Raw genomic sequence first — 18,613 nt, 5'->3', positions numbered from 1 at the left:
ACAACAAAAAAACAAACAACACAATTTTTTAAAATGGACAAAAGATGAATAGACATTTCTCCAAGAAGATATAAATGGTTAAAAAGCAAATAAAAAGAAGCACATCATTAGCCACTAGGAATGCAAATCAAAACCACAATGAGATACCATGTCACACTCACTAAAATAGCTACTATTAAAAAAAAAAACAGAAAATTACAAGTGTTAGAGAGGCTGAGATGAAACAGGCACACTTATTCCTTGTTAGCAAGAACGCAGAATGGTGCAGCCACTGTGGAAGTCAGTTGGGCAGTTCCTAAGAAAGTACAGAATTACCACACAACCTGGAAATCCCACTTCTAGGTATATATCCAAAAGAACTGAAAGCAAGGATTCGAACAGATACTTGCACACCAATGTTCATAGCTGCAATACTCACAATTGCCAAAAAATGGAGGCAACCCAAGTGCCCATTAACTGATGAATAGATAAACAAAATGTGGTATATAACACACAATAGAATATTAATCAGCTGTAAAAAGGAAAGAAGTTCTGACACATGCAACAACATGGATGAACCTCAAAGACATCATGTTGAATGACATAAGGCAGACACAAAAGTACAAATATTATATGATCTCAAGGATATGAAATAAGTAGAAGAAGCAAAATTAAAGAGTCAAAATCAACAATACTTGTTTTACCAGGGGATGCGGTGGGGATAGACAAGAGGGACAATGTTTAAAATGTACAGAATTTCTATTTGGGATGATGGAGAAGTTTTGGTGATCAACAAGTTTTGCTAATGGATGGTGGTGATGGTAGCACAACATTGTGAACGTAAATAACAGCAATGAAATATATATTTGAACATGGTTAAAAGTAGAAATTTTAAGTTGTATATATGTTACTAGAATAAAAATTAAAAAAAATCCAAGGAACTGTACAAGCACAGTGAGCCCGAAGTTAAGCTTTCATCAATTGTAACAAATGTCCCACACTAATGCAAGGTGTTAATAATAGAATGGTATATGGAAAACCCCTATATTTAATGCATAATTTTTCTATAAACCTACAACTTCTCTAATGAAAAAAGCAAAACATAAGGTAAGGTTCTTCTCTATTCTATCAAATTATTATTTTGACAGGGCTTATTTGTAGTTACCTTAATGTGACTGCTTCATCACCAACTTCCTGCCTTCTCCTCTTACCAATCCCCTCAAAAAGTGCAACCTATAGCTCAGACCTGCAGATATATTTAACTCTATAAAAAAATCAGCCGAGTAAAATCTCTTCTTTGAAGTTTCAAAAGTAAATCACTAGGCAGTCAAAAGCTTATTAACTAGACTTACAAGAAAGGAATTAACTTTTCACTCTGCCAGAACCAGTAAGCCAACAGTTGCAAATTACTGGAGTTACATAAAATTTAAAAGACAACTCACCATTCATACCAGAGATGCGGTAAAATAGACACCTCATCACTTGGAGTTAATCAAATACATTTTCAAAATGTAGACAGAAATACCAAGGTTTATTTGAAATTTATGTACTCCCAAAAAATTGAAGCAAAAATGCTCAACAAATTCTGAAACATGAAATTCTTAAGTTATTCTGAAATTTTGCCAAGACAGATTCATCATAAATATTTTTTCACCTACTTCTGACTTTATACAATAAATCTGTTCCAAAGAGTACAAACTTCTATAAATCGAATTATATTTGAAATGATTGAAGAGCTATCCCAAGAAACTTTTGAACATAACATGTTGACTACTAAACTCAGACTAAAGACAAAACAAAACAAAAAACTGCAAATAAATATTGAACTCTAGTTAGTAGGTATTCTGCAGTAACATGGGTTAGCAATTCTGCAGCTATTTTTTTTTTATATTTTAAGATTAAGTAAATAAATAAATATATTGTGGATAAACACGAGCCAGGTTTTTCAAAGGAGAAAGGACTTAAAATATGGAGAGGAAAAAAGCTAAATGAACCTTGCAGTATTGTATTAGAAATGGAGGTATCAGTAGCCCTATACATAAAGACTATCTAGAAGCAATGACTCCCCAATAGCAATGAGCACACACAGCATCCATATCTTGACCTCTAAATAATTTTCTCCACTAAAATAAATTAGGGCTCCACGTAAAACAGCTGATTCCAAGGCTCTGGTAGGAAAAGGAGATGAGCATGGACTACCTTTTTGCACCAGTAAGAAAGGAAGTGGTTCAAGAATATCAGACTTGTTAAAAGGACACAAGAGCCAACTAGAAAGGGTTCCCATTAGCCAAATCTGGGATAATTTGAACACTATGATAAATAATGATAGTAATGTATATTACCCATTGAATTAAATAAGAAGCCACAAATCCATAATAAATAAGGGTAAGCTAATGCTCTGCAGTACAATGCTAACTAATAAATGAAGAAATGATAGAAATAGATCATTTGGCAACTATCGTGGTAATAATTAACTCAAGTAAAAATCACTAATACATGCTAAAACTAGTGAGTGAAAGTTTGATGAAAAACAAAATGTTTACAAGGACTCGAAGTATCACCCCACAAGATTCTTATTAATTAAAAAAGGAAAAAGAATACCTTTATAATAGAGAAACCCAGCAGATATCACCTTAAACAAGTGATCAAAGTTAACACCATCAGTAATGAGCAAATGGACTTCATGTGCCTCCTGATATGATGCACTAATAAGGAAACAAAATCACTGTCAAATTTGTGCCAAAAATGTATAATCTGAATCTATCTATGAGGAAGACAAATCCAAATTGAGGAATGTTCTACCTTCCAAAAAAACCAAAGTCATGAGAGATAAAAGACTGAAAGACTCTTCCAGACTGAAGGAGATTTGGGGACATGACAACTAAATACAACACACGATCCCAGTGGACTGGATCCTAATTCTGGGGGAAAAAAATCCTATAAAACACATTATTGGAACAACTGGCAAAATTTGAATAAGGTTCATATATTAGATGGTAAATACTGCATCAAGGCTATGTTTCCTGATTTTGGTAAGCATACTGTGGTTTCATAAGGAAATGTCCTTGTTTTTAGGAAATACACACTAAACTATTTAGCATTAAATAAAGGCATTAAATCTCCAACTTATGCTAAACTGGCTCAAAATAATAATACACACACACACGCACACATATATATATTTAGTGAGAGAGAAAGAGGTAGAGAGGATGATAAATGCAAATGTGGTGTAAGATTGACACTGAGGGAATCTGGGCGAACGGCACTACAGGAACTTTTGTTCTACTCTTGTGACTTTTCCATAAGTTTAAATTATGTCAAAATACCAAGTTTAAACAAACAAAAGTATGAGACTTTTTTTAATAATGCAGAACATCATCCTTGAATATATGTATTTGTGTTTTTCTAAAGCACCTGCATCATGTAATATATATCAGAAGGCCTAAGAGAAAAGCTTAAACTACTTAGCCAGGCTGGCCACTAATGGCAAATTAGGGGAAGCTTATGAAAACTGGAGTTGCTGGGTTCTAAACAGCTACTGGAGAATGCCTGAGAACTTTAGACTATCATGCTTCCCTCACTTCTCTCTCTCCATTCTGAACTTCTCTCTCATAAGCCACCCCTGTCTTTTATCTCAGCCACAAAGATTACTTGCTTTCTGCCTGCCACAGCCCGTCAATATTGGCTTCACTTCTCTAGAAGGAAACAAAAACAGACAAAATTCATTTTCTTAATATGAAGGACAAGAAAACTCTGTAAAATTTTTAGTAGAGAAAAATGTCACTGATATTTTAGCTTTTACTGAGGAAGAGGAGAGAGAGAGAACAAGTAGAGGCAAAGAGACAGTAAACTAGCTAAAAACTACACGAGAATTTGAAGAGTAAACCATAGCTGTGGTTAATGTTGCTCTAGAGATATAAGGTAAAAACGAATAAACCTTCTATTTGGAATATCTGTTTTCACGTGGCTCCAAAAATTTAAAAAGTAGGCGGGACCTCTGCACGGAAATGGCTAAGTTAACAAAGGACTAAGGGAAACATTTGTAAGAAAGGAAAAGGTCAAAGCAGTGTGTCAAAGGAGCTGTTCTCTGCCTGGTATTAACATTTCACTTGAGCTGCTGGAGGAGTCAAGTTACATATTTGTCCCCATCAGCTAATTTAATTGAAAGGTCTAGTCAACTCCAAAGTGATAAATTCAGACAGGATAGCTGCTAGCTCTTGGTTACTCTGAATTTTACTTTGATTTCTGCATTTAATTACAGCAAATCCTTCAAGAGCCACATTCCAAAGTAAAGGTTCATTGCATAGTCCGTATTTGATGATCCGTATTTGACAGCTCCTCACAGAGCCATGTAAAATTAGCAGGAACAGTTTTTAAGCTTTTAATGTTCACTGCCATCAGCTGCTTGCTAAGATAAGGAAACGGGATGAATTGGTAAAGCCTGCTGAGTTTCTGCTGCCTTTTTTTTTTTTTTTTTTAATTCATCTCTAAGGCCAATTTAGAACACCTCTGAATAAGATCTAGTACTGAGATCTTTAAATTATATACCAATTCCTAGAACATGTATTTTAAAAAAGAGTTGTTTTTAGGGAAAGTTGTTGAACAAAGGTGATAAGAAATCAAGTATCTTCAAGGAACTCTGACTCCTCTGGAACACATTTCTAAGAACCTCTGGTGTAATGAAAAGAGGATATGTGATAGAGCCGGGACAATAGTGGGTTTGGATTCAGCACTCAATGTGTAATGAGTGAACTCAACATCAGGATACAACTAAAGATCTGAATCATGTTTCTGCTACTTATTTACACTGACACAGGGCAATTTCCTTAACTTCTTTGTGCCTTATTTCTTCATCTATAAAATGAAGATACTAACTCCCTCTCAGAGTTGTTTGAAGAATTACATGAGATGACATATGTGAAAAAAATCCAGCAGCAAGTCAAGCAAAGACTTTTTTTCCTTAGAAGAATTTAGATGAACTAAATGCCAGATTCCATTGACACATCTGCTATTGACTCATTTCACAAGTTGAATTTACTGTACCCCAGCCCATATACTTTCAGATAGCCTCAAGGCCTTCGATGGGCAGGGACAGAAACCAGAGGCAAAAGGCTATTTCAACCAGCTATAATAAAACCCAGAAAAAGGCTCTGTCACATGTATGTACACTAGCTCATATTACACATGTGGACTGTCAATACAGCCTTATTGAGGCCCAGTCCTTGGTAATTTTACCAAAGCATAAACCATAACCAGAGCAGAGATCCTCCCTCATCAACCTTCAAACTTTCATGGATTTGAAGTAAACCTTTACAATCAAGTGATTACTTTCTATAATGAGTTCAAAACAATACTCCAAAACTGGCACATGAGAAAACTTATTTCCCCATCCCTCTCCTATTTTCCTTACACTGGAAGAGAATGAACTTAATGGATTAACTTATCTTAGTCCTGTGCTTCATTCATTCATTTTACACTATCATTTAAGCCATCCTTCCTGCCTACAAGCATTCATTAAATTCAAATAACTGATCATAAAGTCTGGATTAACATATTTTCCCCCAAAAGACTTAAAACTCGAGAAAAAGCTTTGAAGTCCATCTCTGCTTATTTTTGGAATCCATCTTATGCAGGAAAGTCAACAGGTTCCAAATCAGCATATATTTACTCAAAAGTCAAAGATGGAGGAGATCTAAGATGGCGGCATAGAGAGGAGTGGAAGCTAAGTGGTCCCCCTGGAACAACTAAAAAAAAACCATAAACAACTAGTAAATAATCCGGAATAACTGCAGGGGGACAAACCTGACCGTCCACTCATCATACACTAATCCGAATTGGGAGGAATGCCCAAGATGACAGCATAAAATCTGTAAGTAAGAACTGCGGATCCAAATCGGGAGACCCCTCCCCCACAGCCTGAGCTACAAAGTCTCATGGTGCCAGAGAAAGGCTTTCTCCCAGCAAGCGAATTTACCTCAGCTGAGCTCCAACTGGGGTTTTAATTAGCAAGTGTGAACTGCTCACTACAGGTACAAATCCCCCAAAAATAGAGGCTTTCGGTGATGACTGACCTTGGAGAGCCGGAGGGTCTCCTCGGACTAGCTCTGTTCCTTTTTTGACTCAGTGGAGAAAGCCTCAGCCATTTTCAGTTCCCAGTTCTGTGACCCAGACAGGGGTGTGGCACAGGCAGAGAGAGACCATTGAAATGCTAATGAACTCCCCCTAAGGCATCTATCTTCTCTAAGAGGAAAGGGGTGGGGCCCAGCTCTACTACCTGCCTTTCATTCAGAACTTACACCAGTCAAGAATTAATAGGCTAATCTTTGCATCAGGCAGAGAGCGCCCCCTGCAAGGCCCGGTGAACTGGGGCTTTCCTTGAGGGACAGCGCACACTAGCGATGTAGCACAGCCTTCCCTCAGCAGAGGTCCTGGAAGATCACAGCTGAGAAGGTGGGCCTGCTTGGAAAACCCAGGGACGCTAGGTCAATGCCGGTGGTTTGTGGGTCAGCAACAGAGAGGGTCTGGGGCAGAACTGAAATGAAGGCTAAGATTCTTGCAACAGCCTTAAATCTCCAGGAACACCTGGGAGGTTTGAATATTAAAGCTGCCCCGCCTCCCTGACCACCCAGACACACGCACCATGTTCAGAGCGGACAGCTCCAACAACAAACCCAAACTGAGTTCACCAACCGAACCCCACAAAAATCATTTCCCCACACATCAGAGACAGAGTTGGGGAGAACTGACTTGAGGGGTATAGGTGACTCGCAGACGCCATCTGCTGGTTAGTTGGAGAAAGTGTACGCCACCAACTTGTATTTCTGAAAAATTAGGTAGGTATTTTTTTTTTTCCCACAACTTGAAAGAACCCTATCAAGCAAAGCAAATGCCAAGAGGACAAAAACAACAGAAAATCTTAATGCATATGATAAAACCAGACGATATGGAGAACCCGATCCCAAACACCCACATCAAAATATCAGAAGAGACACAGTACTTGGCACAATTAATCAAACAATCACAATCGAGGAACAAAAACATGACACAGGATATAAAAGACACGAAGAAGACCTGGAACAGGATAAAAGGGACATAAAGAAGACCCTAGAAGAGCATAAAGAAGAAATTGCAAGATTAAACTAAAAAATAGAAGCTCTAATGGAAATAAAAGAAATTGTTGGCCAAATTAAAAAGACTCTGGATACTCATAATACAAGATTAGAGGAAGGTGAACAACGACTCAGTGTCTTAGAGGTCCACAGAATAGAAAATGAAAGAACAAAAGAAAGAATGGAGAAAAAAATAAAAAAAATCGAAATGGATCTCAGTCAGGGATACGATAGATAAAATAAAACTTCCAAATTTAAGACTCATTGGTGTCCCAAAAGGGGAAGAGAAGGGTAAAGGTCTAGAAAGAGTATTCAAAAAAATTGTTGGGGAAAACTTCCCAAACCTTCTATACAATATAAATACACAAAGCATAAATGCCCAACGAACTCCAAATAGAATAAATCCAAATAAAACCACTCCGAGACATATTCTGATCAGACTCTCAAATACTGAAGAGAAGGAGCAAGTTCTGAAAGCAGCAAGAGAAAAGCAATTCACCACATACAAAGGAAACAACATAAGACGAAGTTGTGACTACTCAGCGGCCACCATGGAGGCGAGAAGTCGGTGGCATGACATATTTAAAATTCTGAGAGAGAAAAATTTCCAACCAAGAAGACTTTATCCAGCAAAACTCTCCTTCAAATTTGAAGGAGAGCTTAAATCTTGCACAGACAAGAAAATGCTGAGAGAGTTTGCCAATAAAAGACCTGCCCTACTTCAGATACTAAAGGGAGCCCTACTGACAGAGAAACAAAGAAAGGAGAAAGAGATATAGAGAATTTTAACAGACATATATAGAACCTTACATCCCAAATCACCAGGACACTCATTTTTCTCTAGTGATCACAGATCTTTCTCCAGAAGGGACCATATGCTGGGACATAAAACAAGCCTCAAGAAATTAAAAAAAAAAAAAAAAAATTTGAACATATTCAAAGCACAATCTCTGACCACAATGGAATACAAATAGAAGTCAATAATTTTTCAATTGTAACTCCACTATTTACTTCCTACATGATATAAAATACACAGACTCTAATGACAAATCAGTGGTTTTGAACTCAATGTAAAATATGTAAGTTTTGACAAGAACTATATAAAGGTGGGGGAATGGAGGAGTACAGGTACATAGCTTATGTGTCCTATTGAAATTAAGTTGGTATCAAAGAAAAACAAGATTGTTATGGATTTAAGAGTTTAATTTTAAGCCCCCCAGTAAACACAAAGAAATTATCAGAGAATATGACCATAGAGATGAAAAGTAGAGTGTGGGTTAAGAGAAACGGGGGAAGGGGCAATGGGGAGTTAAGAAATGAGTGTAGGGTTGCTGTCTGAGGTGAAGGGAAATTTCTAGCTATGGATGGTGGGAAGGTGATAGCATTACAACATTCTAAATGTGATTAATCCCACTAATGGAATGCTAGGGAGGGGGTGGAATGGGAGGATTTAGGCTGTATGTATGTTTCCACAATTGAGAAAAAAAAAAAAAAAAAAGAGTCTAAATAGATGACAATTGAATGCCAAGCATGACCCTGGATGGGATTTAAGGATGGAGGACAGGAGGCTCAAAGGGACACAGTTGAGACATAAGGAAAAGGAAATACAGAATGTAAGCTTTATATCATTGTTGAATCTCTTGTACTTCTTAGTTGCGCTTAATAGGATTGCATAAAAGAATATTCTTGTTCATGGGAAGTGTCTATGTGAACTATAGTGCTTGTTCAAGGATGTGTGCAGCTAGCTCTCAAATGTTCAGAAGACAGAGCAATAGATGATGGATGATAGACAGGGAGGGAGGGAAAGAAATAGCGGTCTGACAACACGTTAAAGTTAGTGGATCAGAGTGTTGCGGGGGGAGGTTCAGGGAATGCTGGAGTTCTGTGTATGGGGTTTGTATTGTTTTTGCAACTATTCCTATGACTTTGAATTTCTTTCAAAATAAAATGTAAAAATAAAAAATAAAAAAATAAAAAAGTCAAAGACGACGATAAAATTATTACAGGTGTCCAAGACATAATTCAATTTAACAAGTCTCAATTCTCAAAATACACAGTCAAAGGATAACTTTGCTCCTAAAAGGAAAACACACCCAACTCTACACAAGGACTCACTGAAATGTCAATTCTAAATTAACATGCTGATGGCAGGTGATTACATAATTACGGTTTTTGTAGCAATACTGCTCTCAAAGCCTTCACTTTGTCTCACCTCACTGAACTTCATCAAGAGATGGGGGCGGGGAGCACGTAGAACACCAGGCAACAAAGGTTCTGAACTTCTTCCCCTAAAAAGGGAGCAGCCAGGAAAAGTTCTGTAGTGCAGATATTTTATCTATAAGCACTGTTCCCTCCCCCAACTCCCAAAAATGCTGTATTTTGATGGCTTTTGACCTTTCAAAATTTAGAAACCCTACAGTGACACAGAACTGAGAATGAGGGTTCAATTATTTCATTCACTGATGGCCAACAGATTTTAAATAAATAATAATAGCTACCTTAATGATTAAAAGCTCTGGCTCTGCAGTCAGAAAGATCTAATCCAGACTTGATCATTTACTAGCTGCATGACTTCTCTGAATCATTTGGGAATTCCCTCCATTTACAAATTTCCTAATTTATAAAATGAGGATATAATACTTACCTAAAGAGTGGAGGTGAGGATTAAAAGGAAAGTATAATGCTTGCCATGGTAACTGGCCCAAAATAAGCATTCCATATTAGTCATTATTATTAATAATTATCCCCATTTTATAACTTAAAAACAAAAATAAAAGGCACAAAAAATTGAGTTTTAGAGGTTGAATAACTTCCCGGTAGACATGGGCCTCAAACCCAAAGTCTGCCTCCAAGTTCTGTAATATTATGCCAAATAACCTGCCTCATATCTAACTGCATTTTAATTTGTCATGACTGTGTGACCCTTAAGAAAACTGACTGCGCAAATACAGTGTTGAACTCAAGCTACAGGAAGCATGTAGGGCTATTTGTTTCAAGAATAACTGGTCCCATTCCCAGGGATGAGCTTGGACCCAGTATCATGGGATTGAGAAAATCTTCTTGACCAAAAGGGGGAAATGAAATGAAACAAAATAGTTTCAGTGGCTGAGAGATTTCAAATGGAGCCAAGAGTTCACTCTGGAGGGCATTCTTATGCACTATATAGGTAACTCTTTTTAGATTTTAGTGTACTGGAATAGCTAGAAGTAAATACCTTAAACTGTCAAACTCCAATCCAGTAGCCTTGATTCTTGAAGATGACTGTATAACTATGTAGTTTACATGGGGTGATGGTGTGATTGTGAAAATCTTGGGGGTCACACTCCCTTTATCCAGTGTATGTATGGATGGATGAGTAAAAAAATGGGGACAAAACTAAATGAAAAATAGGGTGGGACGGGGAGGGATGATTTGGATGTTCTTTTTTACTTTTATTTTTTATTCTTATTTTTTTTTCTTTCTAGTGTAAGGAAAGGGGTTCAAAAATGTATTGGGGTGATGAATGCACAACTCTATGATGGTACTGTGAACAGCTGATTGTACACCATGGATCACTGTATGGTATGTGAATATATCTCAATAAAACTGAATCTAAAAAAAAAAAGAATAACTGGTCCCAGATCAGAACTTGGTGCTTTTTAACATTCAGCACCTCTTTTGTCCTCCAACAGTTTAGGAAGGGGGAAAAAAACATAATAAATACATTAGTGGGGCACAGTAGGTAAGGACCACAGGAGAAGTCTAAGACCCTAACTCTCACTATTAGTGTGCTCAGCTAGGGAAGCCTCTCTCCTCTTCACCGATTTGTTCCTTTAAAGTCTGCTATGAGCAGGGGAATCAGGTTAAGTACCTCTGTTTGGAGTACGTGTAGAGTATGAGTAGGCTTTGAGAGAAAATCTGAGGAGTTATCCTATCAACAGTCATGGTCCCAGCAGGAAAGAGACAGCATACTACAGTAATGATACTTCAAGGAGGGTTTAATAAGGGGACTGTAAAGAAATGTAGGGAGGGAGTATGAGATAATCACAAGGGATAGACAGTGTAGTACCTGGGATTAGTGAGAGCAAAGCTACTGCCGCCTCTAGGCCCACAGGGACAGGGGAATTAAGTTTCTAAACCTAGGAGCAAATCATGGAGGAAGGACCATCTTGAGAGACACAGTGACCTTCAAACAAGGGACATAACCTGTTAGAGGTCACACCAATAGGAAGGGAACAGGGAAATAAATTTCATGACCTCAGAGAAGGAAGACCACTGATGTAGTCCATGTAGGTAACTCAGCAAGGGCAGAGAACAGGGTGGGAAAGGATGAAGAGCAGCTCTGGAAGAGCAAATGAAAGACACCTACTCAAACTCAGAGAAATCTTTCTGGTGCATTTTCACATCTCTTCTATAATTCTAACAGGTAAGCGTCCAAATAAAGGGCTACTAAACGTGAAAATTCCTCCTCCTTTTGAATAGTAAAGCACAGAGCCTATCTACCATAACATATGTGTAACCAAGTTTTTCACTAGTATTTGGTCACTTACCATTCTACTTGTAATTGTTTATCCTTCCTTGAAAGACCAATGATGTAAAAACCCTTCCCCACACTTCTAACATGCTTATTTTTGTCATTTGCCATCTTTCTTAATAATCTGGTCCTTGGATGTCACTGCTTGACATCTTTATTCACCATTTGCCTTTAGGCCTCAAGAGCATATCTTACTATTTTGAAGTAGTGTAAACTAAAAGTAGCCTAAACTATCTCAGAGCTGGTGATAATTCCATTAGTTCATGTACAAACATACAACTCTGTATGTTATATGTACAAACATACAACTATGATGAAAAGGTATGCTTGGCAAAATAAAAATACAAGAATGCAGATACAATCGTAACTCTCAAAAAGCTTAGAGTCTAGGGGCTTACAGTCTTAGGTAACTAAGAAGGAAGAATGAGGTAAGTGCCACCAGAGAGGAAAGAGCTGTGATGCTGTGAAAAGTTCTGGAACATGATTCCCTGCCATCTGGCCACTGTCAGGCTAAACTCTAGCCAAAATTCACTGGCCCCACCCCGGTTCCCAATACCTCCAGATCTGGGGAACTACTCACCAAGTCCTCAATAGCCTCCAAGTTTCCATACCCTTTATCCTCAGCCCTCCTCTCTGGGAAAAAGCCCTTTTCTTCTTTAAGGGCTGGTTCAAATATCATCTCCTTACTTAGACCTTACTGGGACCCTCAAAGAACAATTAGTTAAGCCTCCTCTACACTTCCCACTAGAGCACTTAAACCACTTAATCATTACCTATTTACCTGTGCAGGGCCCCAACCAGAGTCAGGTCCTAAGTCATCTCTGTTTCAACCACTAACACCCAAAATACAGTGTGTCAAACACTGTTTAAGTATTTTATCTAACAACATATATGTTATAGTAACAACTTCACAATAAAACTACAGATGAGACAAGAACTCTCATCATCTCAATTAAAAGGTTAAGTAACTTGCCCAAAGCCTCAAAGCTATTAATGACTGGACCCCAGGACTTCAACCTAGGCAGAACTCCAGAATTAAAATTCTAAACCATTATATTGTACTGCCATTACCGAATAAGCCAGATCTTTTCAGAGTCTAACAGACCTAATGGGTTGAGGGGAAGGTGCCACTTTAAGAGCAATGGTCTCCACCCCAGGAGGCATAGTTACTATTCACACATTGGGGTATGGAAATAATATTGTAACTTCTACTTATATTTATTTCAGCTCACTCTTTTGTAAAATTTGTAAAAACTGTATATAATACAGTGTACAGTCACACTGTAATTATAATTTAAAATAAGCATTCATATACTGTGTGCATACTCAATACTTACTGGTGGAATGAACTCTAAAAACACTTGAGGCCACTGCTCTACACTATTTCCCTGGGAACAATGGTTCAGGAACTGAAACACTGGTCTCAGGAGAGAACTCCTGCATTCTCTCTCCCCTGCACCTTCAGTTAAAAACATTAATCAATCAAGACTGTATCGGGAAGTTTCTAGAGGCAAAAATCTGCTTTTATTCATCTTTGTAAACCAAAGGTTCTGCACAAAGGATTGGTGCTTACCAGTCAATATTGTACCTAACAGTACCATGAGAACTGTACTGAAAAAAATCCTCTCAACACCATTCCATTTTAATGCAACTCACTGCATGCTTTCAGATTAAAATAAAAAGTATACTAAGCATACTGCCTAGAAATATAATGTAGAATTCCCTAAGGAACACTAAATTAAAAAAAAAAAAAAAAACCTGTAATTACATAATAGAACCAAAAAATTATTATACTTTTGGTCATAGTTTAAACTAAAAACTGCATACAAGAATTTGGACATAAAAAATTTAAGTTCAAATAAAAGGTGTTCATTTTACTGAGATGGTGCAACTTTTTTATCACTAACGGGTCACCTCTGTCTGCCTCTCTTTAGTGGTAAGTTCAAAAGGAATGAACCAGACCATCAAAAGCAGGGACTGCAGACTTGATTATGAAGAGGTATTAGCTAGGTGCAAACTTTGTATTTCTTCAATCCAATATTTAATGGGTGCCAAACAAAGAGAGAGGTTGTATAAAGCTTCCCTTGAATGTGTTGAAGAACATGGGCTCTTAGGCTATTCCATCCAAGTTATATGACCTTTAGAAGCAGGGTCCCTTATGTTTCTCACTTTCACCCTTTACAGAATGGGCAAACTCAAGTACCTACCTCTTATATGGTTTGTCACCAGGATTAAACAAGAGAAAACATGCAAAATGGATTTATCTGTTTCCTCATTTACTCTGTCTCCACCCGACCCCAGCTAAACTCAAAGTAGGAGTTTTGTCTATATGGTTTGTTGCTATAATTCCCAGAGCCTAGAATTACTTTACTTAAGAGATGATTTAATAAATATTGAATGAAATAGAATGCAAAATGCCTGGTGTTCAAAAAATGTTGGCTATTATTGCTTGTTAGGAGAAACAATTAAAATTTTACTGTTGTTTTTAAGAGAAGCAGCCCCAAAATGCAGGAAAAGATAAATGGAGGTAAAAATAACTAAAACACTAACCTAAGACAAAATAAAATCATAAATACAAACCACAGCCCAATATCGGGCTTTCCCGAGTGAGGTTCAACTGGATGAGGTTTCTTAGCGATTACAATTAAGACAGTTTTCATGCTTGTGTTTGTGCCAGGCTCCATGCCAAGCAAAACTCCAGCGCCCTAGAGGTTGGAGAGGCCATCACATTCCCACTCTGCAGATGGCAGGGCTGAGGCTCAGTGGGGTCCAAGGTCACAGGTAAGTGAGGGAGCCGGGATGTGAACGCGAGCAGTACGACCCCCGATCCTGCAGTCCAAGGTCCCTCAGACAGGCCATTCTCGCCCCCTCCACCATCGACCACACACCCTTCGAAGGCAGCGTACGTAATATTTTGCCAGAAGCCGGACTTTCTGGCCCGAACGCTGAGAGAACAAAACAATACTTGTCTGCGGGCAAGTCGGAGTCCAGCCTGGGCTCCGAGGCCGCGGTCCCCACATTTTCGCTCACGGTGAGTCTCGAGCCCTCCGGGCGGTGGGAGAAGCTCTGCGGCGGCCTCGGGAGTACGGGGAGGCCCAGACCACCGGGTGACCTTGGGTCCGTCACCCGGCTTCGGACCTCAGTTTCCCCAGCCCGTCCCGGCGCCGAGGGCCTCCCGGGAGCCTCGAGTCTGTGGAGCCGCAGGCCCCTCACACGCCCCCCTCAGCCTCCCGCCCTCCCGTTCCGCTTACCTTGGAAGGCAGCCGCTCCAGGGACGCCCACCATCGCCACGCGCCGACCGTCCCGCGCCGCCGACCTAGGCCCACCGCCTGGATCGTTCCCCGGCGCCGCCGCAGAAGCCGCAGCCACCAAGCTCGCCCACACCAGCAGCGCCTCCACTGCTCCAGCCGCCGCCGCCGCCGCCGCTGTTAGGCCGCGCGCCGCCCCGCCCCCCGCTTGGCCCCGCCCCGCCCGACAGTCACGCCCCTGCCGCGCGCTCTCGTCCGCCAGACAAACGCACGCGGAAGCTGGGCCCCACGGCCAGCTCCCGCGGAAGCTGGGCCCCACGGCCAGCTCCCGCGAAACCCCGCCCCTTCCGCGCGAACCTACCGCCCAATCCTGGCGAATCTTGCTTCTCGGGCCCACCTTTCCTGCGTCGCGCGCCTCCTTCTTTTGCTGGGCTTCCCGCTGTGCCGGGAACCTAGAGGGCGGGACTGAAAGGAGAGGAGAGAGAGTCTCACCTGAGTTTGCCAGGTTTGGGCCTGGTAGGTTTTGCTCATGTCTTTGAGCATGTCACTTCCTATTCTGACTTGCAGTGTTGTAGTGCTCCTTGAAGTGTCAACATCATCATAATAGTAGTATTAATAACTGTTACCTTCATTATTTATTTTTTGAGCTCTTTTTCATGTTCAAGAGCTATTTTTATACACTCTACCTAGTTAATCCTCACAGGGAGGGAGGGAAGTCAAAGAAGTGAAAAGGTTTGCTCACAAAGGGTTACTGTTAAGCAAAAAAGCAGGGATGGTTAGGAACGTAGGTCCAATTGACTCCAGACCTAGTGCTTTGAGCTACTCTGAACTATTCTGACTCCCAAACACTCAGAGACAAAGAATTTAAAATTCTCAAGTCCTCTATATACAAAGACACTATGAGCAAAGTTCAAAGATAAGCACAAGACAAGGATAAAGCATTTTCAAGCTATTCAACAAAGAATTAATATTTACAATAATGAACTACAAACCAATAAGGAAAAAGATAATTTAATAGAAAAATAAGCAAAGAGAATGAATAGACAATTTATGCAAAAGAAAATCTCAGTGGCTAATAAACATCAAGAAAGATGCTCAAATGTTCATAGCAGCATTAATCACAGTACTCAAAAGGTGGAAAGAACCCAAATGTGCATCAAGAGATGAACTAAATGTCGTATGTTGATACAATGCAATATTCCACTATACAAAGGAATGAAGTTCTGGCACATATTACAAAATGGGTGAACCTAGAAAGCACTATGCTGAGTGAAATAAATCAGACACAAAAGGACACCTTTGTATGATTCCACCTCTATAAAATATCTAAAGGCAAATACATAAAGATAGAAAGTAGATTAGAGGTTACCGTGGGCTGAGAGAGGAGGCACAGGAGAGTTAGTGCTTAATAGGTTTCTGTTTGGAGTAATGAAAAAGTATTGGATGATGGTGAATTTCATAATATTCATAATACCACTGAATTATACATTAAAAATGGTTGAAACATGAAATTTTGGGTTAAAAAAAAAAAAGATGCTCAACCTCTCTAAAAACCAGGGAAGCAACAAAACAAGTTACATATTTCATGCATTAGATTGGAAATTTAATTTGTAGATCTCCATCCCAGAGATGGATGTGCTTATGTGCACTAAAAGCTGCATAGGAAGGAAGTTTATATCAGAATTATTTATAAGACAAAAATTGAAATTGGCTTAAAAGCCCTTTAGTGTGAAATAAGCTATAGAAACAATGCGCAACATTTTTTAAAGTTGGTAGATAAACCTGTAGTGATAACAAATGATAGCCCAAACTTATTGTTAGCGGAAAAATAGCAATTTGAAGTGGTCCCAACCCAATCAAGAATAAGGAGATGCTCCAGGGCTCCATCCCCCCACAAAAGCTTTGCACAACCAGTGAGAACTGGCAGAAACATCTTTCTCAAAGCTTCAGAAAAGAGCTGAAGAACTGCAGTAACAGGGTGAGCACTGAATCAAGAAAAATGCTATTTAAAAGCAGTAGGATCTTGTGGCACCCTAGGTGGCCCTCTCCTCCCCCTCTCACCAGCTCAACACAGAGCCAGCCTGCACTCCCAGTGCACATCCCTGCTCCCAGTTCCAGAGAAACCCTTGTGCACATACTGGGAGAATGATATCTGCCCAATCTGTCTGGAGGTGGCCTGAGGCACTTTGTATAGGAGACTGGAACTCTCCTATAGAAAACAGTGGGAGAGCAGTCAAGTTGTGCTGCTGGAGCAAGGAAGAATCCAGATTGCTGGCTGTAGGAGATATAATGCAGTGCCCGGAACCATGAAGAAACTATCTCCAAGGGAAGAGTGATTATTTGGAATCAGGTAAACAGAGGTTTTATAGTGCTGCACATGCATGTCCAAGACAAGACACATGTGCTTTGTCCTGGAGCTAATCTCTAAACTCATTGTATAGATAATCCCAGATGGATAGCATTGGCACAGGTCAATCTGCAAAGATTGGGAAAGGTGATTTTTTTTTTTTTTTGTTAGCTTCTGGCAGTCAAGGAAAGCTATATCATAACAATAGCTGGATACAAACTTAACGAACAGATGCCTGAGAGTCTAAATTCCACCAATAACACCTTAAAATATCAAAATGTTCAGGTTTCAATAAAAGGTTACAAAACATACAAAGAAACAGGAAGTGATGGCCCAGGCAAAGGAGATTAAAGTGGCAGAAATGATCGATGAGAAGGTTTAGACCTGAAGCATACCGGATGATGGCTTTAAAAAAAATGGTCCTTAATGCTATCTAAAGTTTTCTATGTAAAAGTATTATGTATAATACTGTTAAAATAGCCCATGCTTTAAATCAGGTGGTAAATCAATAAAGTGTTAAAAAATAAAAAAAAGGCCCTAAATATGTTCAAAGAGCTAGGAAACATGGACAAAGAACTAAAGGAAACCAGGAAAACGATAGAGAATATCAATAGAGTGGTAGAAATTATGAAAATGAACCAAACAGAGCTGAAGATTACAGTAAGAGAAATGAAAATTCCCTACAAAGGTTCAATAGCAGACTGGAGCTGGCAGAAGAAAGAATCAGAGAACTTGGAGATAAAGTAATTAAAATCATTCCGTTTGAAGAACAGAAAGAGGAATGACTGAAGAAAAGTGAACAGAGCCTGAGAAATCTGTGGGACACCAAATATAAACATCGTGGGATTCCCAGAAGGAGAAGAAAGAGAGAAAGAGGCAGAAACAATATTCAAGGAAATGATGACTGAAAACTTCCCGAATTTAATGAAAGACTTAAATATACACATCCAAGGCACTCAACAAACTTCAGCAAGGTAATCAAACTGCTGAATGCCAAAGATAGAGAATTCTGTACATTGCAAGAGAGAAGCAACTTGTCATGTACAAGGGAGCCCAATAAGATTAAGTGCCAAATTCTCATCAGAAACCATGGAGGCAAGAAGGCAGTGGGATGACATGTCTAAAGTGCTAAAAGCAAAAATTGTCAACAAAGAATTCTATATACTGCGAAACTGTCTTTCAAATACAAGGGAAAGATTAAGACAGATAAACGAAAGTTGAGGGAGTATATCACTACTAGTTTGGCCCTACAAGAGATGCTAAAGAGAGTTCTGCAAACTTAAAGCAAAGAGCAATAGACAATGAATCAAAGTCACATGAAGAAATAAAGATCTCCAGTGAGAATAAAGACATGGGTAAATATAAATGCCAGTACTAACATATTTTTGGCTTGTAAATCCAGTTTTTACTTCCTAAA

The 18,613-nt window shown here is 39.2% G+C and overlaps 1 protein-coding gene across 4 annotated transcripts in view; it reads right to left on the bottom strand.

Annotated features, from left to right (window-relative positions):
- CBFA2T2 (CBFA2/RUNX1 partner transcriptional co-repressor 2) overlaps positions 1-15,005 on the bottom strand; it is a 188,701-nt gene extending 173,696 nt beyond the window's left edge. For 2 of the 4 annotated variants that reach the window (XM_037811198.1, XM_037811200.1), the window contains exons 1-2: positions 14,853-14,985; positions 9,301-9,376 (exon numbers count right to left, since the gene is read on the bottom strand). In XM_037811198.1, coding sequence (XP_037667126.1) covers positions 9,301-9,315 — 15 coding nt within the window. In that variant the 5' untranslated portion in view covers positions 9,316-9,376; positions 14,853-14,985. Of the gene's footprint in view, positions 1-9,300; positions 9,377-14,852 lie in introns of all 4 variants that reach the window. The other 2 variants (XM_037811202.1, XM_037811199.1) reach the window with 1 other exon arrangement.
- Between the last annotated feature and the right edge of the window lie 3,608 nt (positions 15,006-18,613).

Source organism: Choloepus didactylus, chromosome 19, assembly GCF_015220235.1.
Source record: "Choloepus didactylus isolate mChoDid1 chromosome 19, mChoDid1.pri, whole genome shotgun sequence".
Classification (NCBI taxonomy): Eukaryota; Metazoa; Chordata; class Mammalia; order Pilosa; family Megalonychidae; genus Choloepus; species Choloepus didactylus.
The sequence above is the reverse complement of the archived record's forward strand: the minus strand, read 5'-3'. Positions and strand labels throughout refer to the sequence as shown.